Source organism: Mesoplodon densirostris, chromosome 6, assembly GCF_025265405.1.
Source record: "Mesoplodon densirostris isolate mMesDen1 chromosome 6, mMesDen1 primary haplotype, whole genome shotgun sequence".
NCBI classification, from domain to species: domain Eukaryota; kingdom Metazoa; phylum Chordata; class Mammalia; order Artiodactyla; family Ziphiidae; genus Mesoplodon; species Mesoplodon densirostris.
In genome coordinates this window covers 8,600,585-8,623,597 of record NC_082666.1, presented here as the reverse complement: position 1 = coordinate 8,623,597, position 23,013 = coordinate 8,600,585, and the positions used below count along the sequence as shown (strand labels likewise).

Here is a 23,013-nt window from a genome sequence, read left to right as displayed (position 1 = left end):
CTGGGAGACTGGGAGCGCCCAGCTTCAAGCAGGCTCTGCACCACGGAGCCTAATGTCCCTCAGCTTAAGAGAAGGGTCTGTTCAGGAGAGCACCTCCTTTGTCAGCCTGACACTCCCTCCTCAGGGCCAGGGTGTCTTGTGGACACGCCTGGCGGGGGACCTGGACTCACTGTCAGGAAGAAGGTTTGGCCACATGCCCCTGGGCTTGGGACCAACCCAGCTGGGGAGGCATCCACAGCAGAGCCAGCAGAGGGCTGCTCATCCCCAGCCCCGGGGCTCTCTGCCTCACCATGGCAGGCTGGTTGGCACCCCTGCTGCAGCCACAGCAGTGTCACCAGCCCCTCTGTGGGGTGTGGCAGGAGGGAACAGAACATATTCTGGGTAGCTGTCCATCTCACAGGAGGTTGAGTCTGCAGGCAGGCAAGCCACAGAGTGGACGCTGGCTGCCAGCCGTGTCCTCGGGTGGGTGGCAGGCCACAGGAGGGGTCCTCGCAGCCCTAGCTCTGACTCTGGCACCCTTGTCCCTGTGCCAGCCAGGACTCCCAGCCCCCAGCTTTCAGCACTGCTCTCTGTCCCAAATCTTTGGGGTCAGGCGGGCATGAATTCAAATCCTGATTCCCCCACTTGTAGGTTGTGCGGTCTTAGATGTGTCACTTTTGCTCCGTAAGCTTCCATTCCCTAATCTGTAAAATGCAGAAATGAGAACACCTACTGTGCTGTGCCCGTTGCGGTGAGGATGCTGTGGTACAAGCAAGGCCAGCCTCTCCTGTCGCAGACAGTGGCTGTTAGTATTACGGTTGTTTCCTCCAATGCGTCTGCACCTCCCAGTCTAGCCCCAGCCCCTGGCACTGCTCAGCCTCATAGCCGCCAGGGCCAGTAGCTGGTCCAGTTACTGTCCATCTTGACAAGGCCAACAGCGCGGTGTCTTTTGCCGCAGTCACGCTGTGTAAAAGGAAGGGAGCTGAGACATCCCAGCTGCGCTGTCTCAGTCCAGATGGAAGCTCCCAGAGCTGGTCGTCTGAGGTAGGTGGCCGCACGGGGTCAGCATCTGGGCGCCATCCACAGTTATGGCAAACCCGGCTGGGTGCGTCTCTCCCACGGGCGTCCCGCTCCAGTTCCAAGTGGGGCCTCGCCATGGAGCCAGGCTCAGGGTCAGCTCAGCTTCACGGGCACCTCAGTGGTCCAGGCCCTGGGCCGGGAGACTTCACAATCACCATCATTATCCCCAGTCACAGTCAAGGAAACACAGGTCCCGGGAGGCAAAAAGGCTTGCCTGAGGCCACCCAGCTGGTAGGCAGCAGAGCCAGTATTCCAAGTCTCCTGGCTCCAAGCCCCACGCTCTCCCACTTCCACCACAGCTGTGTGTCATGGGGCAGAGCTGGCAGGGCCCCCAGGCCATGGTGGGCCCGCTGACGATGGGACCTGGGACAGAGGTGTCACGATGGGTGCCAGGGAGGCCGCGGGGAGGAGGTGGACGGTGCAGCCACCGTGTAGTCGTCAGCCTTCCTGGAGACTGTTCACCCCAAGGGGGTGTCAAGCAGGGAGAGCCATGGCCTGGATGCCTGTGGGGTCAGCTGTGCCCCATCCTGCCTCACCAGCTGCCAGGCTCCAGGGGATCTGGCTGGCGTCAAAGAAGGACTTGACAGTATGGCAGCCTGGACTGACCTGTGTTCGAATCTGGCCTATGCCACTTCCCAGCTGTGTGACCTCAGACAAGCGCTGCAGCGCTCTCAGCTTCAGCTTCTTCCTCTGTGAAGTAGAGATAAAACCTCCCTGATAACAGCATGGTTATGGCCAATCGACAAACAGGGCAAAGCTCTTAGTTTAGGACCTGGAACACAGTAAGTGTTCGGTCTTATTAGAATCATCACTTGACTCCCCGTGTCTCTTTCTTCAGCTCCAAAATGAGGGTAATGATGTACTTTGTAAGGTTACGTTGTGGACTAAAGTATGCCTTTATTCATACCTTCCTTCTTTCAACTAATGTTCACCAAGCAGCTCCTGTGTGCTCTGTTCCAGCCGCTGGGGTTGAGCTTGTGGAACAGGACACTTCCTCCTCAGAGGGCTTTTAATAAAGTCTGATGGGGGAATCAGACAGTAGATACAGGAACGAGGCCAGTAAGTATCTAATGGTGGCTGTGGTGAGTGCTGTGTGTCAGGCTTTGTGCTGCTCTGGCCCAGTACAAGTGGGAGGTGGCTCTTCTGATGATTTCATCACGGTTTAGGCTTTTAAATATTTCCAGTTACAGGCTAATGACAATACTGGGAAGATTTCTCTGGATTTGTGCAGTATTACCTGTAGATTTGCTGCTTTGGGAGTGACAGGCTGTTCACTTGGGAATTCTGTCCAGGTGTTGCTGAGGCTTGGGGTCTGCCCTGGCCGCCAGGGCCAGGAGGCCTCCTTTGGGAGGTCCCCTCCGTCCTCACATGTGGTGGCCCTGGCCTGGACTCTCAGGTCGGGGGGCAGATAGGTGTTTTGTGGAGGAGGGTGATGAACACTGTACAGTGGGGTTTACTCTTAGGAAGTAGTGAGCCCCCCATGCCCCGAGGGGACAGGCAGCAGCTGGAGTGGCAATGGTGTTCGGCCCCTTCGAAGGCGAGCTTCTCCTGACCTCTGTTTGCAGAGCCAGGACCTGACAGGGTGCAGAGGGGCCAGCCCCGGTCCTCACGGGGCAGCGGAGGGTGAGCCTTCCATGCCGGGGGTGTTATTTGAGAAAAGGCGACTGATTCCTCGTGTGTTTCTCATGCCCAGCGAGTGGGTCGGAACAGGCACTGGAGCCAGACACACCTGGGTTCAAATGCAACACACTCACCGTGAGGCCTCAGGCTCATTTCTTAATCTGTCTGAACCTTAGTTTTCTCCTCAACCTCCCCATGGGGTCGATGGGAGGACCACAGGAGAGGAGAGGAGGAGGTTCCCGTCTTGTAGCAAATCCCAGGAAGCGTCAGTTCTCTCCCGTTTCCCATATCCTGCTCCTTGGTGTCCCTGCTCCCGGGCTGAGGTTCACTCTGCTGCTCAGAGCCAGCTGCGTTCGGGTCGCACACAACGTTGGCCTCTGGAACAAAGCTGCCTCGTGTCCCTTATCCCCTCACCTCATGCTCAGCACTAGGGGGTACTTTTTGTTGTGGTTGAAGCGTTAATGGGATTTTCGGGATTGCCACTGCTGAATCCTTGGGGAGGTAGCCGAGTTACATTTTTAAGAGGGGAGAGGAAAAACAAGGTCGAGAAGTAATAAATCTGTGGACTTAAATGTTCCAAACTTGGAGCTTCTATACAAGGGAAATGACTTCTAATTTTTAAAATTTTGGAAACATGGTGCCACTAAAAAGAAGGGAAGTGGAAATGATTCCTGTGAGAAGTGCTAGCATATGTTTCTGTGATTAACAGTTTCCCGTAAAAATGTGTAGCTATTTTGAAAGCAGACGAATGACTCATGGTATCCAGCACCAGCAGTCCACTGTGATGGCAGGAAGCATGTACTCTGCGGAGGCAGGCTTGGGTTCAGCTCCCATCCCCATCATTTACCGGCTATGTGACCTGGAGCGAGTTAAACATCCTCTGTGCATTTCCTTTTCCTCCTCTGTAAAATGGGTTTTATAAGAACAAATAACATAATGAATGTGTAAGTCAGTGCAGTGCTTGTCCAGCCATGCAAAAAACCTACAACTTTAATATTAAGTACCTGGTTAATTACATTTGTTATCATTCTTAGTAGTTTAATAGTCAACCTTCAAGGCTATAAATTTTCCTCTGATTACCACTTTGGTCTGATCCCATAAATTTTGATATGTAGTGTTCTTATTGTCATTGTCTTTGAATAGATTTCTTATTTTAGATTTTTTTGTTTTTTCTTTGACCTGAGAGTTGCTTATGAGTGTGTGTGTGTGTGTGTGTGTGTGTGTGTGTGTTTAACAAATGGTTAGAATTTTTTCTATATTTATTGTTAAATCCTAGATGTACTGTAAGGTCAAAGAGAGCAGATAATATGACATTTACTTTTTGGAGCTTATTGAGCTATTTTTTATAGACTAGCATATAATCAGTGTTTGTAAGCATTCCATGAGTATTTAAAAAGAATTATATTTTTATTTATATAACACCAAGCTTGTTAATTTTGTTACTTAAATACTACATTTATATATGGACACATACATATGTATATCTGTAGATGCATGTATGTATATGTGTATATTTTTGTATGTACATACATATGTGCGTGCACACACACACACACACACACACACAAATTCTCGAAGAGACATACCAAAGACTCCCTCCATGTTTGTGGCTTTCTTGAATCCACTTTTCATTTTTGGCACTCTTTTGCTTTGTATATTTTGGTGCAGTGTTGCTTTATGCATAGAAGTTAGTAATCATTAGATCTTCTCAATCCACTGTGCCTTTCATTAATATCAATCACTCCTCTTTGCCTTGTTCAATGTTTTCTGCCTTAAATTCTACTTTACATCACTACTCCTGCTCAACCCCACCAGTATTAACGGTGTAGTGGCAGTACTCATGGGGGGCTGCTGGAAGGATATGCCACCCGTTGTCCATGCACATCTCCAGAGAGACTAAAGTGCGACCCTGCAGCAAGCCAGTCAGCTGGGCCACACCCCACAGCCAGTCCTGTTTTCTCATCCCTGGCCAGGTGGCTTGTCCCGAATTCCCCCTGGGGTGATGCCATGAGACCATGCTGAGGCTCCACCCTGGCCTATCACAGCAGTGTTTTCATATCACACGTTATTTTCTTATTAAGCACCCTCAGCAGAATTCTCTGTCTAGCCTTAGTTCTTTGTACCAAGGATGGTTGCTTTTTCGATTTCTTCTTTTGTTCTTTAATTTATGATTTGGGGTGTGTGTATGTGTATCTATGGACAGATAGATAAACAAGTAGACACACAGCTAAGTGAATAAATGAAAAACTGAATTCAGACAGTGTTCTCCTGGATATGACACCTTAGACTTATTAAACTGCAGTGGTTGGTAAAAAACACAAGTATTCATTCATCCCTTTCGTGTCCTGTTATTTTCCAGTTGGGTTACAGGTAATAACCCTTGTTGCTGGAGCGTGTATGAACTAGAAATGCTAACATCTTGCCAGCATTCATTTTGGTTGTTGCTCAGATGTTTGATTTAAAGTTGAGCAGTCTGTGTGAAGAGTTAGTAGTCAGGATTGGAATTGAAGTCCAAATCATACCGCAATTTTCCATGTCACCCTATACCTTCTAGCATAGCAGTTCTGTTTTGTGCCATTTTGTTCTGATTCATGGTGAACACCTACCATCATTAAATATCTTCCTTAATTTTAGGCATCTATCTTCTGGATTTAATCTACATTGATTCTGCATATCCTGCCTCAGGCAGCATCATGGAAAACGAACAAAGATCCAATCAGATGAACAATATTCTCCGAATAATTGCGGATTTACAAGTTTCCTGCAGCTACGGTTAGTACCCCTGGTTGTTGGAATTGTGAAATCTTACATCACCGAAATTTGGGTCCAGCACCTTATCAGTGAGAAAGCTCTAGAAACCAGGTAGTCCCCACAGAGCTCTTCATTTTGATATCTTGAGTATCAAACACATTCTGGATCTTTTATAAGCATGTTTGATCTTCAGAGACTATGCAAACTAGATGTTACTAGTTCTGTATCACAGATGAGGAAACTGAGGCTGAAAACAGTGTAGTCACTTGTCTAAGGTCACACATCCAATGAGTGGCAGAGCCCAGGTCCTTCATTCATGAAGAGCTTTGTGGGCACCTCCTGGGTGGCTGTCCTCCAAGCAGATTCAGGTACTTGGGCTCCTCTGTCTTGTGGCTCTGCCGTGTCCCAGGGCCCCGAGTCCTCCACTGACCTCTACATCCAGCTGCAGAAGGAGAGAGAATCATACCAGAGTGGGATTTATGGACCAGACTTGCACGTGGTGCTCATCAGTTCTGACGAGGGAGGCTGGGAATGCAGCGTAGCTGTGGGCCTAGAGGGGACAGGGGAGTGACTTGGTCAACAACTGGCCAGGCTCTGCTACACGTGACCAGATCCAAGGGGTGACTGTGATGGTGGGCGTCTGAGACGGTTGGAGGAGGTGTTGTTGGCAATGCCGATGGGCCGTCCATGTGGACGGTGGGGGATGGGGCTTGACTGTGAGCCAGGTGCCCCGGTCCTCCAGGAATGGGCCTGAGTGACCAGGGTGTCCAGCGGCAGGAGTCAGCAGAGGGGGAGGGTGGCCGAGCTGCAGGAGTGTGCCTCCTTGGAGCAGGTTTTCACAGGACGGGGGGAGTAAAAGTCTGGAAGCAGCAAAGCAGGACAAGGAAGAGACCGACACCACCTCCAGTACGTAGGGTGGGAGAAACCAACAGCCTCCATGTGGCAAGGCCACTGCAGGGGGGCCCACACAAGCAGAAGGTCCGCTTATGAGCGCCGCCCCTACAAGCGCCCGCACTTCCAGACCAGCTCTCCTTCTGCCCAGAGGAACAGGGAGGGGACTGTGTTCCCAGTGCCCTTTCCACTCAAGGACCTCAACACTGGTCCTGCTGGCCAGCAGAGCAATTACATACACAGCTTTGGGGCCAGACAGATGTGGGTTCACGTCTTGGCTCCGCCTCCTGAAAAGTCACTTTGTCCTGTCTAAGTCTGAACTTTTCTCATAGTAAAGATGGGGACATGACTGTGCAGGGCCCTTAGCCCGCCTCAGCATTTCATTAGAGCTCAGGAAATGCTCACTCTTACTACCATTATGTTCCCCTTCGTCAGCTCCGTGAAGCAGGGGTCATTATCCCCATTTCAGAGACAAGAACACCGAGGCCCTAGAGAGAGAGAATCTCACAGTTACGAGTCAGAGCCATCAGGGGCTCCTCACGGCACCCGGATGCACCCGCCCGCCCCCCGGGAAAGCGAGGGCCCTTTCCCACCCTCTCTCCGCTCCTCTCCACAGCGTCCTCCTCTGCCTCAACCCCTCTCCTTAACTGGTCTGTCCCACCCTGTGGGGAACGAATGGCAGAGAGCATCAGGGAGGGTTTACGGCCGCCTCGGAAAGAGCGCAGTGACTGTGACAGTCTGGGGAGTGCACCTGTCGTCAGTCACCCCGGGACGGAGAGACAGGGCAGTGTGGCCGAGGCCGCAGGTGACCCGGGGTCAAAACTTCTCAGCAGTGTGACCTGGCAAGTCGCCATGGCTTCCTCCTGTGTGCAGTTGACATCTTACTCCCCGAAATGAGGCAGGTGCAAAGGTTGAGGCAGATGGCTTCTAGAAATCATGGGTGCAGAGCCTGGCACAGAACAGGTGCTCAAGCGTCTAGGCCCTTCCCTTTCCTCTCAGGGTGCAGCAGCTCCAGCCCGTGGGCCAGACTCTCAGGCTGTGCCAGGATCTGGGTTGGGCCTGCACACCAGGCTGGATGGGGTTCATTCCTTCTTGCATTCTTGTCACACGGGGCTGGGCAAGTGTGGGAGACTTGGACAGTTACTCCAGTGGAGACCTGTTTTAGGGCACACACACCTCGCTGGAGACCATCTTTCCCCCAAGACCCATCTTTCCCCAGCCAAGGAACTGTGGTGACCTCAGGGTGTGGTGTCTGTGGCCCCGCCATCTGGGGGGCACTTCCTGAGGGACCCCTCTGGGCCCAGCACAGGCCTGGCCTAAGGGATCATCAGCAACTGTTGAAAGACTGAATATATGTCTCAGTCCCTAAGGAGCTTCTCATGGGGGGCCTGGGGATGGGGAGAGACTGAAGCCCCTGGGTTTTGTCCTCCTCCTCCAGACCACCTCACAACCCTGCCCCACGTGCAGAAGTACCTGAAGTCCGTGCGCTACATTGAAGAGCTCCAGAAGTTTGTGGAAGACGACAACTACAAGTGAGTGCCCCCAGGCCCCTGCAGGGCTAACGGGAGGTCGCTGCAGCAGCACTGGCACCTCCCCCCACCCAGCACGTGTGCATAAGGTGACCTCTGACCCCACAGAGCCCACAGCAGGGCTGCTGAGTGTCTCCTCCCACCCGCCCCAGCCCCACAGGCGCCACCGGGCCGAGGAGGGTGTTCTGTCAGCTTCTCAGCGTGGCTTTTTCTAGTGGGGAGCGTGAATGAATTTGGGCTCCACAGCTGTGTGTGGTGCAGGCTTAGTGCTCCAGGTTCTCAGGAGGGACTGCCCCCACTCAGCGCTGAGCGGAAGGACAGCTTTCTAGCCACATCTCCAGGCTGCCAAACAGAGCTCTCCAAGAGCCTGTTTCACGCACGAGGCAGCTCCCTGGGGCCCCAGCTTGCTGCTGGACTCTTGCCACCTGGCGCTGGCTGAGGCCCCATCTCCATCCCACGCAGCCCGTATGGAACAGGCCCCATTCCCATGAAGACCCCTGTGGACCCTTTGGCCTCGTCTTCCATTCACCTGCTCTGGCTTTCAGTTCTTTCTTCGTTTGTGGCAGCTGGGAATTTATCCAACATTTCTATGGATTTAGAGGCAGAAGGAAGGTTTTTCACGTTGGGTCTGTCTGCCGTATTGATTGGATGGATGTCTTCTTGGCTCACTTTGAGGCTGAGGTCAGCTAAGGGCCTCAGGACTTGTCATATGGCCTGATATATGATGGCGGCAAGTCTCAGCTGTCTTGTAACTGATCATTTTCCCCCCTAAACGTCAACTTTACATGTATTCTTTTAAATCTCATCTTACTGGTTACTTCCAGTAAGCCATGCATGATCCCTTTGGATCCTGCTATCCAATATATTTTTAAATCTCTTCCAGTTTTGTGTCTAAAAATTTGATCAACTTGATGATTTGGTCTTCATCAAAGTCACTGGAAACTGTAGAGAACTGCGGCCACTAGAGACACCCCAGGTTACCCCTTTTCACTCACCAAGACCTTGGGAATGGCTGTTCAAGGTTTTTCACCTGCCACTTCTGCAGGAGTGGATCTCAGCCCTGGCTGTGGATCAGAGACACCTAGGAAGCCTTCTAGCCATCCAGGTTTGTGGGGGTGGGCAGGGTCTGGAAATTTGTATTTTTTCAAAGCTCCCCACATGGTTCTAATGATTGGCTATCTTTAGGAACATAAACATAATGTCTTCAGTTGTTATTGTACAATAGAATATAATAAATTTTGATCTGTTACATAATCATAACAGCAATAAATAAAGGCCAGAGATTACCATTAAAATTACGTTTGCCACAAACTGCTCATTTTTACTTACAAAGCATTTGCTGTTCCTGAAAAGAGTACCCCGGAGTGGGAAATTATTCCCACTTAGGATCAGGGGTAATATTTTCCATTCATGTGCCAATAATGCGGTCAAGGAGACAATAGTTTTTCATTAACACTAATATCCTTTAAGGAGAAAAATGGTCTATAAATACTTCTGGCCGTGAGATAATCCTCGGACAAGCTGCAGATTGTGAGTAATAACGCCTTCTGTTCTTAAAGACATTGAACACCCCCAGCACCTCATGCCTGGATTTCACACAGGCCCTTTGCTGTGGTCCAAGTGGACAAACCCAGGGAGGAAGGCTGCGTTCTCGCCCCGTGCCCAGACCACTGAGGGGGTCCCTTCCCAGGAAGACCCTGGCTCTGAGCGACACGGGACGCACAGGGCTTGTGACTCTGCTTGAGCATCCCACACTCCCTGGCCCAGCTCACCCCCCCGAGACGGTCCCCACCCCAGAGGATGCAGGCTTAGCTCTTACCTTAATGACGTTGCCCCGACCTGCTTTGGAGACGTTGGGCCAAGGAGCCCAACCAGTGCTTTGTTTTCCTCAGCCTTTAGTCTATTTTATTTTATTTAAGAAAAATTACCCAAATTCCTACCACTTAGAAAGCCTGACTGTTGGCATCAAGTGAACATTATTTTGGACATTTCTCTATGCATAGAAAGTACACACACACACACACACACACACACACACACACACACACACACATATATGGAGAAAGATGGATAGATGGATGGATGCAAGAATAGAATTTATTAAAATTGGATTATACCACACTTTCTATTTTTAATTAAAAGTATTTACTTTAATTTAACCAGAAAAAGGAACTGAAATAAACCATAAGGAATTGCTGCTCTTCAAATAAATATTTCTCCACCACAAGGGATATTATTTCCTAAAAGGGCCTTCTAAGATTAACAAAAGAGGTCAGGAAAACCATGAAGAGGTTGGAGTGCCTAAGTTCTCTTTTAACTAGATTTCCATGGTGAGCAGGGTCCGTTGACTCTGGTAATGAAAGATGAGATCGTTAGCAAGCTCCCCCCTCCACTGCACCATCTTCCAAATCCTTGTGATTTATCTTCTTATTTCTACGTCATCCAAGTTTATAACATACACATCATGTTCAGGAATCATAATTCCTACTATTTCGTGTTTCGAAACATTTTCAATTCTTACCACCTGTCACTTCTCCATTCCTGGAGTCTTTCTTTTAAATCAATCCCTTATTTAGCTGGGTTTCGTCACGAAGTACGTTTTCGAAAGTCCTACACTTTCGAAAGAGTTCTCCGATCTCTTTCATGAAAACATTTGCATCTGACTTGCTGGGCTCCTTTGCTTCCCTCCCTCAGGACACGCAGAGCCTGCTCCACTGCCTTCTGGCGCTGGATGCTGTTGTAGACAAATCTCACGCTAGTCTGGTTTTTCCCTCTTATAAGCAACTTGTTTTGTCTACCTGGTGGGTGAAGAATTCCTTGAGGTTCAAAAGCTTCACAAGAGGAATGACTCGGAGTGGAGGGTTCTGTACCAGATTTCCCTGGAACAGGGTATGCTCTTTGTTCGTTACAGAGGAATTCTTTTGGTTTCTGTCTTTGACTACTTCTGTGCCACTTGGCTTTTCTCTTTCCAGCGTTCCAGGAATCCATGATGCTCTGCCTTCCAAATCCATCAGCTTCTTTCTAATGGCTATAATCTCCATCTTCTTCATCGACAGTCACTGGGATGGTCTGTTTCCACTCTGGTATTCCTCCAGTCCTCTCTTGTTTCAGTCCTTGATTTTTTCGTTCCCCTAGGTTTCCAATCTCCCCTTTCATCTTACCCATTTGTGTTCTCATCTCATTTTTCAGGTTTTGTTTTATTCAGCCCGAGTTCTAAAGGACGTGGGGGATTTCCTTGTGTGCCTTGGGGCTGCCTTCTGGGCTGGGGAATCTGGACAATGCTCTCTTCTTTCCTCTTTCCCTTTTTCCTGAGAGGACATTTGCTAGTTTGCCACACCGTTTCTTTTCATCTTGCTTCCATGTGAGAGGCTTCATCTGGATATTCCACGGCTCTCATGCAGGGAGGTGACGTCTGACCCTGCTCCCCTGTGTGAGAGGGGCTTGTTTGCCTCCTGCTGTGCTGTGAGGCCCAGGGCTTCTCAGTCTCTGCCCTCTCGTGCAGCCGGCGGGGGGACGCAGAGCTCAGGCTCCGTGGAGGCAGGGAGCAAGCGGTCTGTTTTACAGACAGCGGCTCTATTGAAAGGCCTACAGCAGGGTTTCCTCCACCTAGTTTAGGGCTGTATCCCATTCCTGAAAAGGATACCCTCAGGTTTCGAATCATCCCCCACCCCCCACCGCCGTGGAGCCTTCGCTTCCATCAGAGTATTCCCTACACTATCCACCTGGCCCATCCGTTTCTCTCCAGAATCTGCAGCCAGTCAGAAGAGGGAAAGGGAAGGACTCCTGCTCAGACCCACCAAGAAGTCTCATAGGGCAGGATAGGAGCCGCACCGTGTTAGGACTCTTGGCTAGACTGCAGGATCCACTTCTTTTCTTGGCTACAAGTTTCTGAAGTTCATGGCTTCAGTTTATACCCGCTCCCTTGCTGAGTAGCAGCTGGTGAGTTCTTTCACTCCTGAGCCTTTATAATTGTTTGTTCGTTTTGTTGGGTGAGGGAGAAGTCTGGTAGCCGGCTTCACTCTTGTCATTTTCACCCAGAAGTTCTTAATCGATGCTTTAAAAAAATAGTAATAACCGTTGCGTCAGGCCTCTCTGGGGGCATCTGAGAGAGACTGCAGTCTAATGATTAAACGCCCTGGTTTGGGGTTTGGGGTCAGACAGCCCTGGTCCCCTGCTTGGCCACCTGTTAGCCCTGTGAATCTTGGGGAAGCTGCTTGACTTCGATGCTCCTCAGTTTCTTCCTCTACAAGACGGGGATGGTGTTCCTAGTTTATAGCGTTGTCTTGAGAATGAACACGTCTGTGCCCGGCAGATGATGGGCCATGATTACACTGTTTACTGTGTCTTCCTTAACCATTATTTTTTGGTCATGGAAATCTCCTGGGGACCTTGGAAGGCAGTGGCTGTGATCTGGAGCAGACCTCAGAGTATTCCTGGGTTCTGTGACTGTAATAGCCCTTAACAGCAGTCCAGCTTCTCAGTTCCAAGCGTGCACATGTTAGCTTCCGCTCCCCACCCCCTGACACGCCAGAGCCCATCTAATCTTTTGAAAATCTTTGTTTTCAGACTGTCGCTCAGAATTGAACCAGGAAGCAGCTCCCCGAGACTAGTCTCCTCCAAGGAAGACCTTGCAGGTATCGTAGCCACCTCAAGTGGGGGCAGACTCTCCAGTAGCCCTAATGTGGCTGCCAGGGTTGGTCTTTCCTGTGGAGCCAAAGGCCAGAGTCCAGTTTGCAGGCTGGCAGACTCAGCGTCCCTGCTCACAGCCTGCCCAGGCTTCGGATCACATGGGGCCCCTCTGGTCTGGGGCTCCCTGGAAGAGCCTGAGACCTAAGACAGGCAAGATCAGAACCCCAAGCTGGGAGCATGCACAGGGTAGAGAAAACCCCAGCACCTTCTCCTGGTCACCTGGACCCTTGTCATCGGGCCTACCGCCAGGCTCGGGTTGACAAGCCCCGGAAGGGTGTGCGGGATGCCTGGGGTATTTCCCACCACACACAGACAGCTCGCCTTCCTCGGGCATCAGTTTTATTGACATATTGACAGTGCTCCCTAGAGGTTAGGGGCCCAGGCTTTGAAGTCAAATCCAAGCTGTGCTGTTTCCAGCTTTGTCACTTTACCTCTCTGATCCTCACTGGCCTCATCCACAAGATGGGGGCGATACTAGCTCTCACTTTGCAGGGCTGTGCCACCCGGGCAGGGTCACACTTTAAAGCCCTCCGCCCACGTGTGCACGCAGTGTTAGCTGCTTCCGAGTCATGCCTGTGAGTTGCCTTTTATCCGTATTCCATCCAACTCTTGTCACTGGGACTGAGCTCTGCTGCTGCCTGGGGGCGGGGGGACCAGATTGGGGGCGGGGGTCTGACTCTATTTCCTCCGCCTGGTTTGAGCTTGGGTGACACCAACCTGGGTTCTAGGCCACTGCAGTCTTGGACAAGCCACTTCATGGCCTCTGGGCCTCAGTTTCCTTACCCATAAGATGGGGATAATCAGTCATCCATCCCAGAGTCGCTAGAGCATCAAAATTGAAATGATATTCAGAAGGCACGCAGTGTAGAGTCTGACAGGCAGTGAGTGTTTGGTGAGGGGGTGGCTGTCGCAGGCTGCTGCCTGGTGTCGTGCCACCCCCAGCCTGTCGATGTCTCAAGCCACTCTTTCTCCTTTCTGGAGCCAGGCCAGTGCAGCAATGCTGCTGGCCCAGGACCGCAGAGCCACAAGAGGTGGTGTATGCAGCCTCCCACTAGCCCTCCCAAACAAGGCCTCTGCCCTGAGGGTTTTCTCTAGGCTCCGTACCTTTCCCAGCCTCTCCTGGCTCCATTGTGCAGGTTGGACCCTGCCCCTGGTCCCCCCTGGGTGCGGGAGCGGGGGTGGTTGTTCCACAGTAACTTAGCAGAGGGAGATGCTGGTTGATCCACACAGCCTTGGGAGTGCTGCTGTCCACAACTCAAGAGACAGAGTGCTGGCCTGAGCTTGATTTTCACAGTGTTCCATGAGCCTAATATGCAAATATCTTCTGCAGTCTCCTCCCACATCCACTGCCTTCCACACGTGGCAGATGACCCACCAGCAGAGGTGACCAGAAGGGAAGCTCCTGGCACTGGTCCTTCTCTGCCTTCTCAGCTCTGCCCCTGTTCTAGAACCTTCCCCCGCTCAGTCGGACGTGTTCCTTCTGGACGCTCAGCTACACCTGACCTTGGGTAGGGGGTGGATGGGGGGCAGGGATTTCATCAGAGGGATGTAGGAAGTAGCAGTAGGATTCTAAAGCAATCGTTTAGGGCCACAGAAGAAACAATAGGAAATGCTAACCACTCAAGACTATTTCTTCAGGAGAGAATGCCAGAATTCTGGAGCCGGAGAGTGGGCTCAAATACAAAGTGTTCTGCCCTTCTGAGTCTCCTCCAAATTAGTTTGAATAAGAGGCCTCTGCACCCTACCTGGTTAATACACCTTAACAAGATGACCACGTACATCTCTGGCCTTCCCCAGGTGCCAATAAATGCCCACCACCACACTTTCTACCCTCCAGACATGCTGGAAGATTCATCTCCCAGTGCCCCAGGTTGGAGACAGGAGCCAGACGCAGAAAACTAACACTGCTACTTGGGGGTCTCCAGGACTGGACCACTCACTGAGCCCTGGGCCGGAAAGGAGGAGCTGCTTTCACTTTTGACCCCTGCCTATGATGGAAACCAGTACTGGAGCTGGGACCCAGCCACCGGTCCAGCCTCCTCAAGGTTCAGCCGGACTCTCCTTCCGTCCCATCCCCCATCACCTCCACCTGCTCCGTTGTGTATTAGCCATGTGAAACCAGAAGCCAGCAAGTTAACTAACCTCAAGCATCCGTCAGAAAATCCTGGCAGGAAACAGAATTGCCCCCGGATGACTCACAGGAAGAAACTTAATGAAGGTGAAATGGCAGTAGGAATAAATACTTCACACAAAGGATAGCGAGGCCCCCAGCGCCTCTAGGCTGAAGGACCTGGTGGGGAAAAATGTTACCGACTCTGGCAAGCTCTGAGTCGCAGAGGATGGTCAGCTTGGCAGGAGCTGTGGTAGCGGAGGGTGAAGCAGGAAGGAGGGGGAAGAAAAAAATGCCCTGACCTCTCTCTCCTCTGCCCTCCCACCCCATCTGCTGCCAGAGCCTCCCATCGGCCAAACCCATTTGGAGGCCTGGGTGAGGGAGTCAAGAGATGCCTCTTGGGGGTCAGCCTCCCACAGGCACCAAGCAGGGCGAAGAATGCATCTGAAGGGTCAGACAGAACACCCCACATACCCGCCAAGCCTCAGTTTCTCCATCTGTAAAGCGGGCATAATCACACCTCCCACAGAGAGTTGTGCAAATTTATTGAGTTCACATGTGTGTAAAACACTTAGCAAGTCCCTGACTCATGGAACACACTCATCAAGTGTGACTTTATTAGGGGGATGATATTATTGTCAATATTATGATTCTGCCTCTGTCACCTGAATCACTTCTCAGGTTTTAACAGAACATCATGGCCCCAGGGAAGCCTTTCCTCCACCCAGCCCCACCCCGACCCCCCAGGTCAGGTCCCCTGTTACACGCAAGGAGCACAGCATGGCCCTAACGCAGCCCACCCTGGTTTGTATCGGAGCACAGCCACACGCAGCCGTGGGCACGTTGGCGGCTTGCTCACTACGACAGCAGAGCTGAGGTTGGGACAGAGACCCCACGGCCTGCAAAGCCTAAAACATTCACTACCTGGCCTTTTCCAGAGTTTGCCGACCTTGCGTTATACCCTCTTGCAGCTTCTTTGTCCCTCTGTGTCTGCTTTCCCCACCAGCCCGGGGTTCCCAGAGCCCGGCACCTGGGGCGCTTGGTCTCTGGGCTCCTGGCGGGGCCCTGTGGGCACCTGGTTCCCGGGCTGCCTGCTGACTCCACGTTCCTCCCAGAAAAGTGCTGAGGCCGGCGTTTCCACACAGTGTGGCTGGCAGACCCCGGGGCCCAGGAGCGTCTGCACTGACTTTTCAAATCCCTGGCTCCAGCCTGGAAGCAGAATGTTAAGGTTTTCGATCACCAGAGGGCCTGGGCGTGTCTGGAAGGCTTCAGACGCACTCAGTGGTCCCGGCTTCCCACCCTCAGACGACAGAGGGGACCCGCAGGGTCCCGTGGGGGGCGGGACCAGAGGGCAGTTCCAGGGAGGCCTTCTGTGTCTGGCGATTAGACTGGGCTGCGTGGCAGGAGCCCGACCAGATCCGGGGACAGGAATGTGCCTCTTGCAGGCCCAGGAATGGGAGGAACGCAGCCTCCCTCGGCTCCTTGGGATGGGGGCTGGGCCTACAGCTCTGGGCTCTTTCCAGCCATCAGGCACCCCACACCTGCTGAGGAAAGGCCCCAAGAGGCATCTGTTCACTCGAGGCTTCACATGCCAGGGCCGACTGTGAGCCAGGCCCCGGCGGAACCCGGCAAAGACCTGCCCTCCTGGGCTCCATTCACGCCTTAGTGGGGGAGGCAGGCATCAGAAGACGTGAGGGGACAGGGCGGCACTCCGTCGCGGCGATGCCCCTGCGCCCCACTCTCCACCCCTGGGGAGCAGCTGTGCCAGCAGCTCTGCACCGACAGATGGACAGACTGTGAGGAGGGAAGTGGAGAAACCTTCTCAGTTTCTGGTCTGGGGAGAAAAAAGGCCAGGAATGCCACGTCTTCCATTCCCCCCCCCCATATGTAATGTTTAGTTTATATAAATGAACTAATATTTTCCTGGAGAGCAAAAATCATAAAGAACGTTGACCCCAAGAGAGGGCAAATGTTTCTATGTGCCTTGGAACCGGTGAAGACATTTCCAGATCTCGGGAGCCCCACCTCCACGTGGCTGAACCAACTGACAGGTTTTCTCTGAAGATTCCTTGGCAGCAAAGCAAGTCCATGGAAAATCTCACCCTGGGCCGCAAGTTTCCTTCAGGACTGCTCTCCGACACACCTTTCCATCTTCCTTGTTCTATGGCCCAGCGGGTGAAAGCCCTGCTTTGGAGTCAGGCAGACCTGAGTGCAAGGGCTCGCTCCCGCCCTTCCTAGCTCTGGGACCTGGGCAATTGGCGTAGCCCCTCTGAGCCTCGGTTTTCTCACTGGTGAAATGGGAATAGGAATAAATACTTCGCGTAGGCTTACTTCACAGGGCTGAGGCTGGGCCGGAAAAGCCCTTAGATAGGGCCTGGCCCTCGCCGGCAGGCTCTGATGCTGACCGGATGGAGGGACAGCGTGACACAGCCAACAGAGCACTGGATGGGGGGCCAGAGTGCCCTCACCTCAGCTCCAGCTCACCACTCACCAGCCGCGCCAGGTACCACGGCCGTATAACCTGCCAGCCCAGGACCTAGCAGCACAAAGCGACCATTTTATTCTATGCATAGATTTGCAGGTCAGGAATCTGGACAGGAAACAGCCTGTCCAAATTCTGCTCCACGATATCTGGGGTCTCAGTTGGAAAGACTTGAAGGCTGAGAGGGACTTGATGCTGGGGGCCGGAACCATCTGGACATGCATGGTGCTGGCTGGTTATCTGGGTCAGAACACGAACATACATGTGGCCTCCCGTGTGGCCTGGACTCCCCTGCCGCATGGCAGTCTCATAACTCTTGCATGGCATTGCTCCCCGAAAGCAGATGTCCCCAAAGCATCATGGCATCTGTGTGACCCACCTCGGAAGTCACATAGCCTTGCTTTTGCCACACCCTGTAGGTCAAGGCAGTCCACAAAGGCCTGCCAGGCCCAAGGAGAGGGCAGGTAGACCTCTCCAGTTGGTTCATGGTAGGGAAACAGGGGTGCAAAGATAATAATAGTAATCGTAATAGTAACGGCAGCTAACACGTACTGAGGGTATACTCTCTGCCGGGCACTGTTCTAAGCCCTTCCCATGTGCTCGGTTGGTGAGCCTCACACCTACCCTGTGAGGTGGGGGGGCGTGTGTGTGCAATATCATCCCCATCCTATAGGTGAAGGTGCTGGGGTGGGTGCACGCCCTCAGCCCCCATCTTAGGCCTGGAGGAAGGGGCGGAGCCAGTTGCTGAGCCCAGGGGTCTGGACTGGTTGTCACCTGTACCCAACACGCGGAAGAAGCAGGATGCACCTGAGGGCCCCAGAGCGCTCTGGGCTCTGTCCCCATCATCTGTGCAGGGCAGGAAGCACCCTGCCTCTGGTGACAACCTTGGCACATCTGTGACTTTCCCACAGACACTTGGAGTCGCAGGCTGTCCCAACGTGGTCCTTAGAAGGCTGGTTCCATGTAAGAGTAGAACTCCAGACCTGCTTTGGCATTAACTCTCCTTCCCTCGCCCCAGCTGGGGCCTGACTACCTGTGACGAGAGAGCAGGGGTGTTGGCCGCTCTCCCTCCCTGGGCGTTTCTCCACCTTCTTCAGCTTGCTGACTGCAGGGTCTCCACCTTCCTCGGCTTGCTGACTGCAGGGCCTGGGTACCAAGAACAGTGCGGGCACAGTGCCGACTCCAGATGCTTCTTCCTCTCACGGCACTTTCATGGGTTTTGCAGAGATTCCACCGGTCCCTTGGCCCAGGCAGAGGCAGATTTATTCCAGGGGCCACTGCATGGCCCCTCAGTCTGTGCCCGCCACCAGCTTCTTGCTGCTTGGGATCCCCTCAAGGCTTCAGCTCCACGCCAGCTCTCCTCACAGGGGCCACCTTGGTCCATGGGAGGCCGTACCTGTCCTGGTACCGATGGGCCTGTGAGCACAGCTAACCCTAGTGTGGCCACCACTGTCCTCTGGCTGCAGCCATGTGGGCTCCAGGCCTGAGTGAGGCACTGGGAGTGCCCTGGGTTTCCCAGCTGCTGGGGGACACAGAGCAAGCTCCTCAAGTGGCCTGGAGACCCCTCACTGTGGTTGGGGAGAGTGAGAGAGCCCCCCACGAGTGAGGCACGAGGACCCCCCCACCCTCTTATATTCTCAGAGTGTGTAGGGGCTCCTAGTGAGGGGCTCAAGAGTCAGGGAGCCAGTTCACCCTGGAGTTCACATCTACTTGTCCTTGGAGTCTCCCATCTTAGTAACCTGTTAGTGTCAAGGTCAAGCAGATGAGCCAAGACTTAAACCTGCTGCCTGCTGCGGTCTGGGGATCTGGGCCTCTGGCTCTGAGGAGAAAGCGTCTGGGCCTCACCACAGTGGAAGGGTGATCGGATGCCATTTTTCAGAAGGAAATGAACTAGGGCAAACTGAGTGAGTGTGAGATAGAGCCTGGCTCACAGTGAGGACCCGTAAGAGCTACATGTATGAGAAACAAAGAACGCGTGTGAACGTAAAAGTCACCGGCTCCCAGGCTCCACCATGAAACCTGGCCAGAGAAGGCTTTCAACACAAACAGACTTTCTGTGCAGAGGGGCCCCCAGGCCCCGGAGGGCCGCCGGGCTCTGGCAGACCCAGGGAGGGCCCCGGCCTGAGAACAGGGCTCTCAGCCCACGCAGGAAAGAAACCAAAAGACGCAGAACCCCTTGGAATCGGGCGAAAGTGGGCGCTGCGCCCCAGGCGCTCAGGGCGGCGCTCCATGGCTCCGGATCACACCAGTTGTCATCCTGGTCTCCAGGGAGGACGCGGAGGCTCGGAGTCTGAGCGGACTGGACCACGGGCTCCCAACTCAGCCCAGGCAGAGGCTGGACTGGAATGCAAGTCTTGTGATTCCAGACTGAGTCGTTTCCCTCCGACACAGCTGCCTCCCATTAATTTCGAATGTGTGAGACTTGGAGCACAGCCCCAAGAGCGGCAGCAGGGCTGCCAGGCTGCTTAAATTGGGCAGTGCTGACCCGGGACAGGGCCGCTCCGATGCCACTGGAACCCGTGGGAACGAGGCTCCCTCTCCCGGCCACGTGTCCTCCTCCGTAGAGCCGGCTTCTCTGCAGCCGTGCGCATGTCACTGGGCCATTCGGCACACTCAGCTGGTGCTCCGACTGCTCGCCCAGGCCTGCACTGGGCACTGGGGACGCGGTCCCTTCCTCCCGGGGCTGGTGTCGGGGCGGGGGCGGGGATGGACGGTCAGCGGGAAATCACACACAGTTGCTTAGCTTCAGATGGCTGGGCGCCGAGAAGGCCAGGCACAGGCCACACGTGCCCAGGAGGATGGGGTTGCCGCCCTCTTTGTGAGAACTCAGGGACCTGAATTCTGTGAAGCACTGGGCCCTGCATCTCAATGAAAGCCCTCGCCCGTGTCTAATTTAACCCCTGAGGGTGGGAGAAGACCCGCAGTTCTTTCCCTCCCAAGAGAAATGTACAGGATGAACAGGAGGTCGTTTCTGGGGCGCTTTGGGCTTGTCTGCTGTGGTCCACGCTGGTGGGTAGCAGAGGCCCCTGGCTCCTGGCAGCCTCCTGGTGTTGGCTGGCCGGCCAAGGCCGCCTCTGAGAGGAGGACATGACAGCTGAGACCAGGGGCTGCTGAAGTCAGCATCGTGCAACACTTCTGAGCCGTCTTCCTTTAGAATTATGAACGAAGCACAAGATCACTTTCTTTGTGAATTTAAAATGATCATTTTCTCAAATACCTGTTCTGTTGATCCTGGTTTCACACACGTTCCTTCTTAGCCTTTCTCCTCTTCTCCTCCCACAAACACTGGTTTCCCGCCTTCTGTCCCAGGCCTTCCCCCTTCCCACTGAACTTACAGCCTGGATGTCTTGCCCACTCCCGGGTCTCCACACACTCCTGTGCTGACAAGTCCTGCACACCTGTCCCCAGCTGCCATATCTCCCGAGCACCGCACCCATCTACCCAGTGGCCCGCAGACATCAATCCCAAACTGAGCTGCTCATCGGCCCCCCCAGCCTGCTCCCTCCTTGGTGAATAGCACTAGCCTCCACTGATGGTTACCCCTGAATACCCCTTGTGCCACGCAGCTGGTCCACCTCCTAGACACCTGTGGCTCACATCTCTCCTTCCCAGCCTGTGGTCTTGACCAGAGTGAGATTTCTAGGGTGCAAATCTGAGCATATCACCCCCTCTCCTAAAAATCTCCACGCCTTCCCCTCATTGAGCTCCAGGCCCCTCTGGGGTGCCCCCCCCCACCGACACACACACGCGCGCGCGCACACACACGCACGCACGCACGCACGCCTGCCTGGCTGGCTCTCTGCAGTTTCTCGACTAGGTCCTGTGTCTGTCCTCGTGGGCTCCTTCTGCCTGTACGGCTGCCCCTGCACTCCTGTGCCAGTCTGGGGGTCAGACCCTCCGGGTCCTCTCTGACCTTCTTGTGTTCTCAGGTGCCCTGATCATGGCTCCACTGCTTACCAGCCCCTCGCCCGACCCTTCCGACCGCAGGTCCCACACCGTTGAGATGCCAACAGGGCCTGTGAGGCAGTGTTACTGTGAAGCTTGCATCAGATCCTGTGTACAGAACACTGAGCACAGCCTCTGGCACCTTGTAGGTGCTCGATGAATGTCAGCCATCACCAACACCACCACCATTATGGTCGTGGTAGTTATTCAATTGATGTATTGAATAGTTCTTGCTGTCACCGTATTTATTTATTTTTTTCCTATCCAAGCATGTGTCTTTCCTGGGTGTAGTTATCTGGTTGCTTGTCTCTGTCCCCACTTGAGTGTAACTGCGTGAAGGCAGAACATCAGCTCTCTAATTCAGCGTGGCCATACTACGCCTGGCCCGGATGGTGTTGAGGAAGGCGGGAGGCTGCTGTGTCGTTTCCTCCTCACAGGCAACCTGCCAGGCCAGACCACTGCCCCCGTCTTGCAGATGCAGAATTCAGGCTCAGAGGTACGAGTGACTCGCCCAAGGTCACTCAGCCGGGAGGTGGCGGATACCAGTGGGAGCCCAGGCCTGTCTGCCTCTGGATTCCATGTTCTTTGCTGTCGCCATTCATCATCCTTAATCCTGTCCACTGCAAAGCCGTTGTTAAAGGGCCCTGTGCTCTTTTCTCTTCCAGTCAATGAGTGGTCTGTTGGGCAGCATGTCAGTTTCTTGAGAGAAATGTAATGAAAACCAGATTTCTTTCATGATATCTCGTTCCCCAGTGACTGTCAGTTCTCACATGTTCCAATAAAACTGCTAAAGAAACAGCCACTTAAAGATTATTCATGGAAAAATTTTGCAGAGGAAAAATAGAGCAATCTTCTGAGATAGTCAAGCCGCGTGGTCAGTTTTTCCAGCTGTCCGTGCCATATCGGGCTGGGCAGTGGGGACCACACTCTGCTAAGCCAGGCCAGGGCCAGGCTCATTATCACTGCCCCCGCCCCGAGGACAGGGAGAAACAAACTTGCCAGCCACCCGCTCAGAACCGGTCCCAGAAGACACGTGTCCCTGGTGCTGTCACGTGGTGGCCTCCCCCCCAGGCCTTGGTGGGGCAGGAACATGAGGCCTTTCAGTAGCAGAGTGTTACGGTCAGAGAGGCCACCTCCATCCCTAGGTCCCAGCTGAATGGAAATTCTTCTGCTTCGGCGTCAAACCCGGGCTGTTGGTCCGCGATGCAGGGATGGGAGTGTCTGAGACCCAGGGCAGTCTGAGCAGCCTCAGCGTGGAGCCTGGGCCTAGGGAGATCACAGCCTCTTCTGCTTGCGCCCCCACCCCGCCCCCCAACCCTTCCCTCAGCTGGCTGGAGGGGTATCTGAGGCCAGGCATGTCTCCCGTCCAAAGCAGGGAGAAGAGGGGGGCGGATCTGGGCCTCGGCCTGGAGGGAGAGTCAGGAGCTGAGTGGAAGAAACCAAGGGTGAGTCCGGAGGCTTGGGAGAGCCAGAAGTAGGGGTCAGAGCCAGGATGCAGGAACCACCGGAGACAGGTGGGGCGGGGAGTGGATCAGGAGTGAGCAGAGGCTGAGGAAGTTCCCAGAAGAGCCTCAGAGCGAACGGCTCTCGCTGTACACACGGCCGGTTAAAGGAGCAAACCCAGCACCCCTCTGCCACGTGACCTGGTGTGCCTCCCACACAAGGACACGAGGATAGTCAAAGTATCAACTGCACAGGAGTCGTTGAATTCAGACACTGAAGTGCGTACACAAGCCTGGCACACAGTTGCTGCATAACAGATGTCAGTCTCCTTCACCTTCCCTTCCTCGGAGTAGCAGTTGGACCTTATCCGTCACACGTGGCCTTCAGGAAGTGCCTCCTGCTTATCAGATCACCTCAAGTGTGTCACCGTGTTCCTCCTTCCTCAGGTTTCCACTAATGCCTGACCTTTGAACTGCTAGAGCTCCTCCCCCGCC

At 53.6% G+C, this 23,013-nt stretch overlaps 1 protein-coding gene across 8 annotated transcripts in view; it reads left to right on the top strand.

Moving 5' to 3' along the window:
- RALGPS1 (Ral GEF with PH domain and SH3 binding motif 1) overlaps window positions 1-23,013 on the top strand; it is a 288,495-nt gene that overhangs the window by 233,267 nt on the left and 32,215 nt on the right. For all 8 annotated transcript variants that reach the window (XM_060101203.1, XM_060101200.1, XM_060101207.1 and 5 more), the window contains 3 exons: window positions 5,314-5,451; window positions 7,760-7,853; window positions 12,417-12,484. In XM_060101203.1, the coding sequence (XP_059957186.1) occupies window positions 5,314-5,451; window positions 7,760-7,853; window positions 12,417-12,484 (300 nt within the window). The remainder of the gene's footprint in view (window positions 1-5,313; window positions 5,452-7,759; window positions 7,854-12,416; window positions 12,485-23,013) is intronic.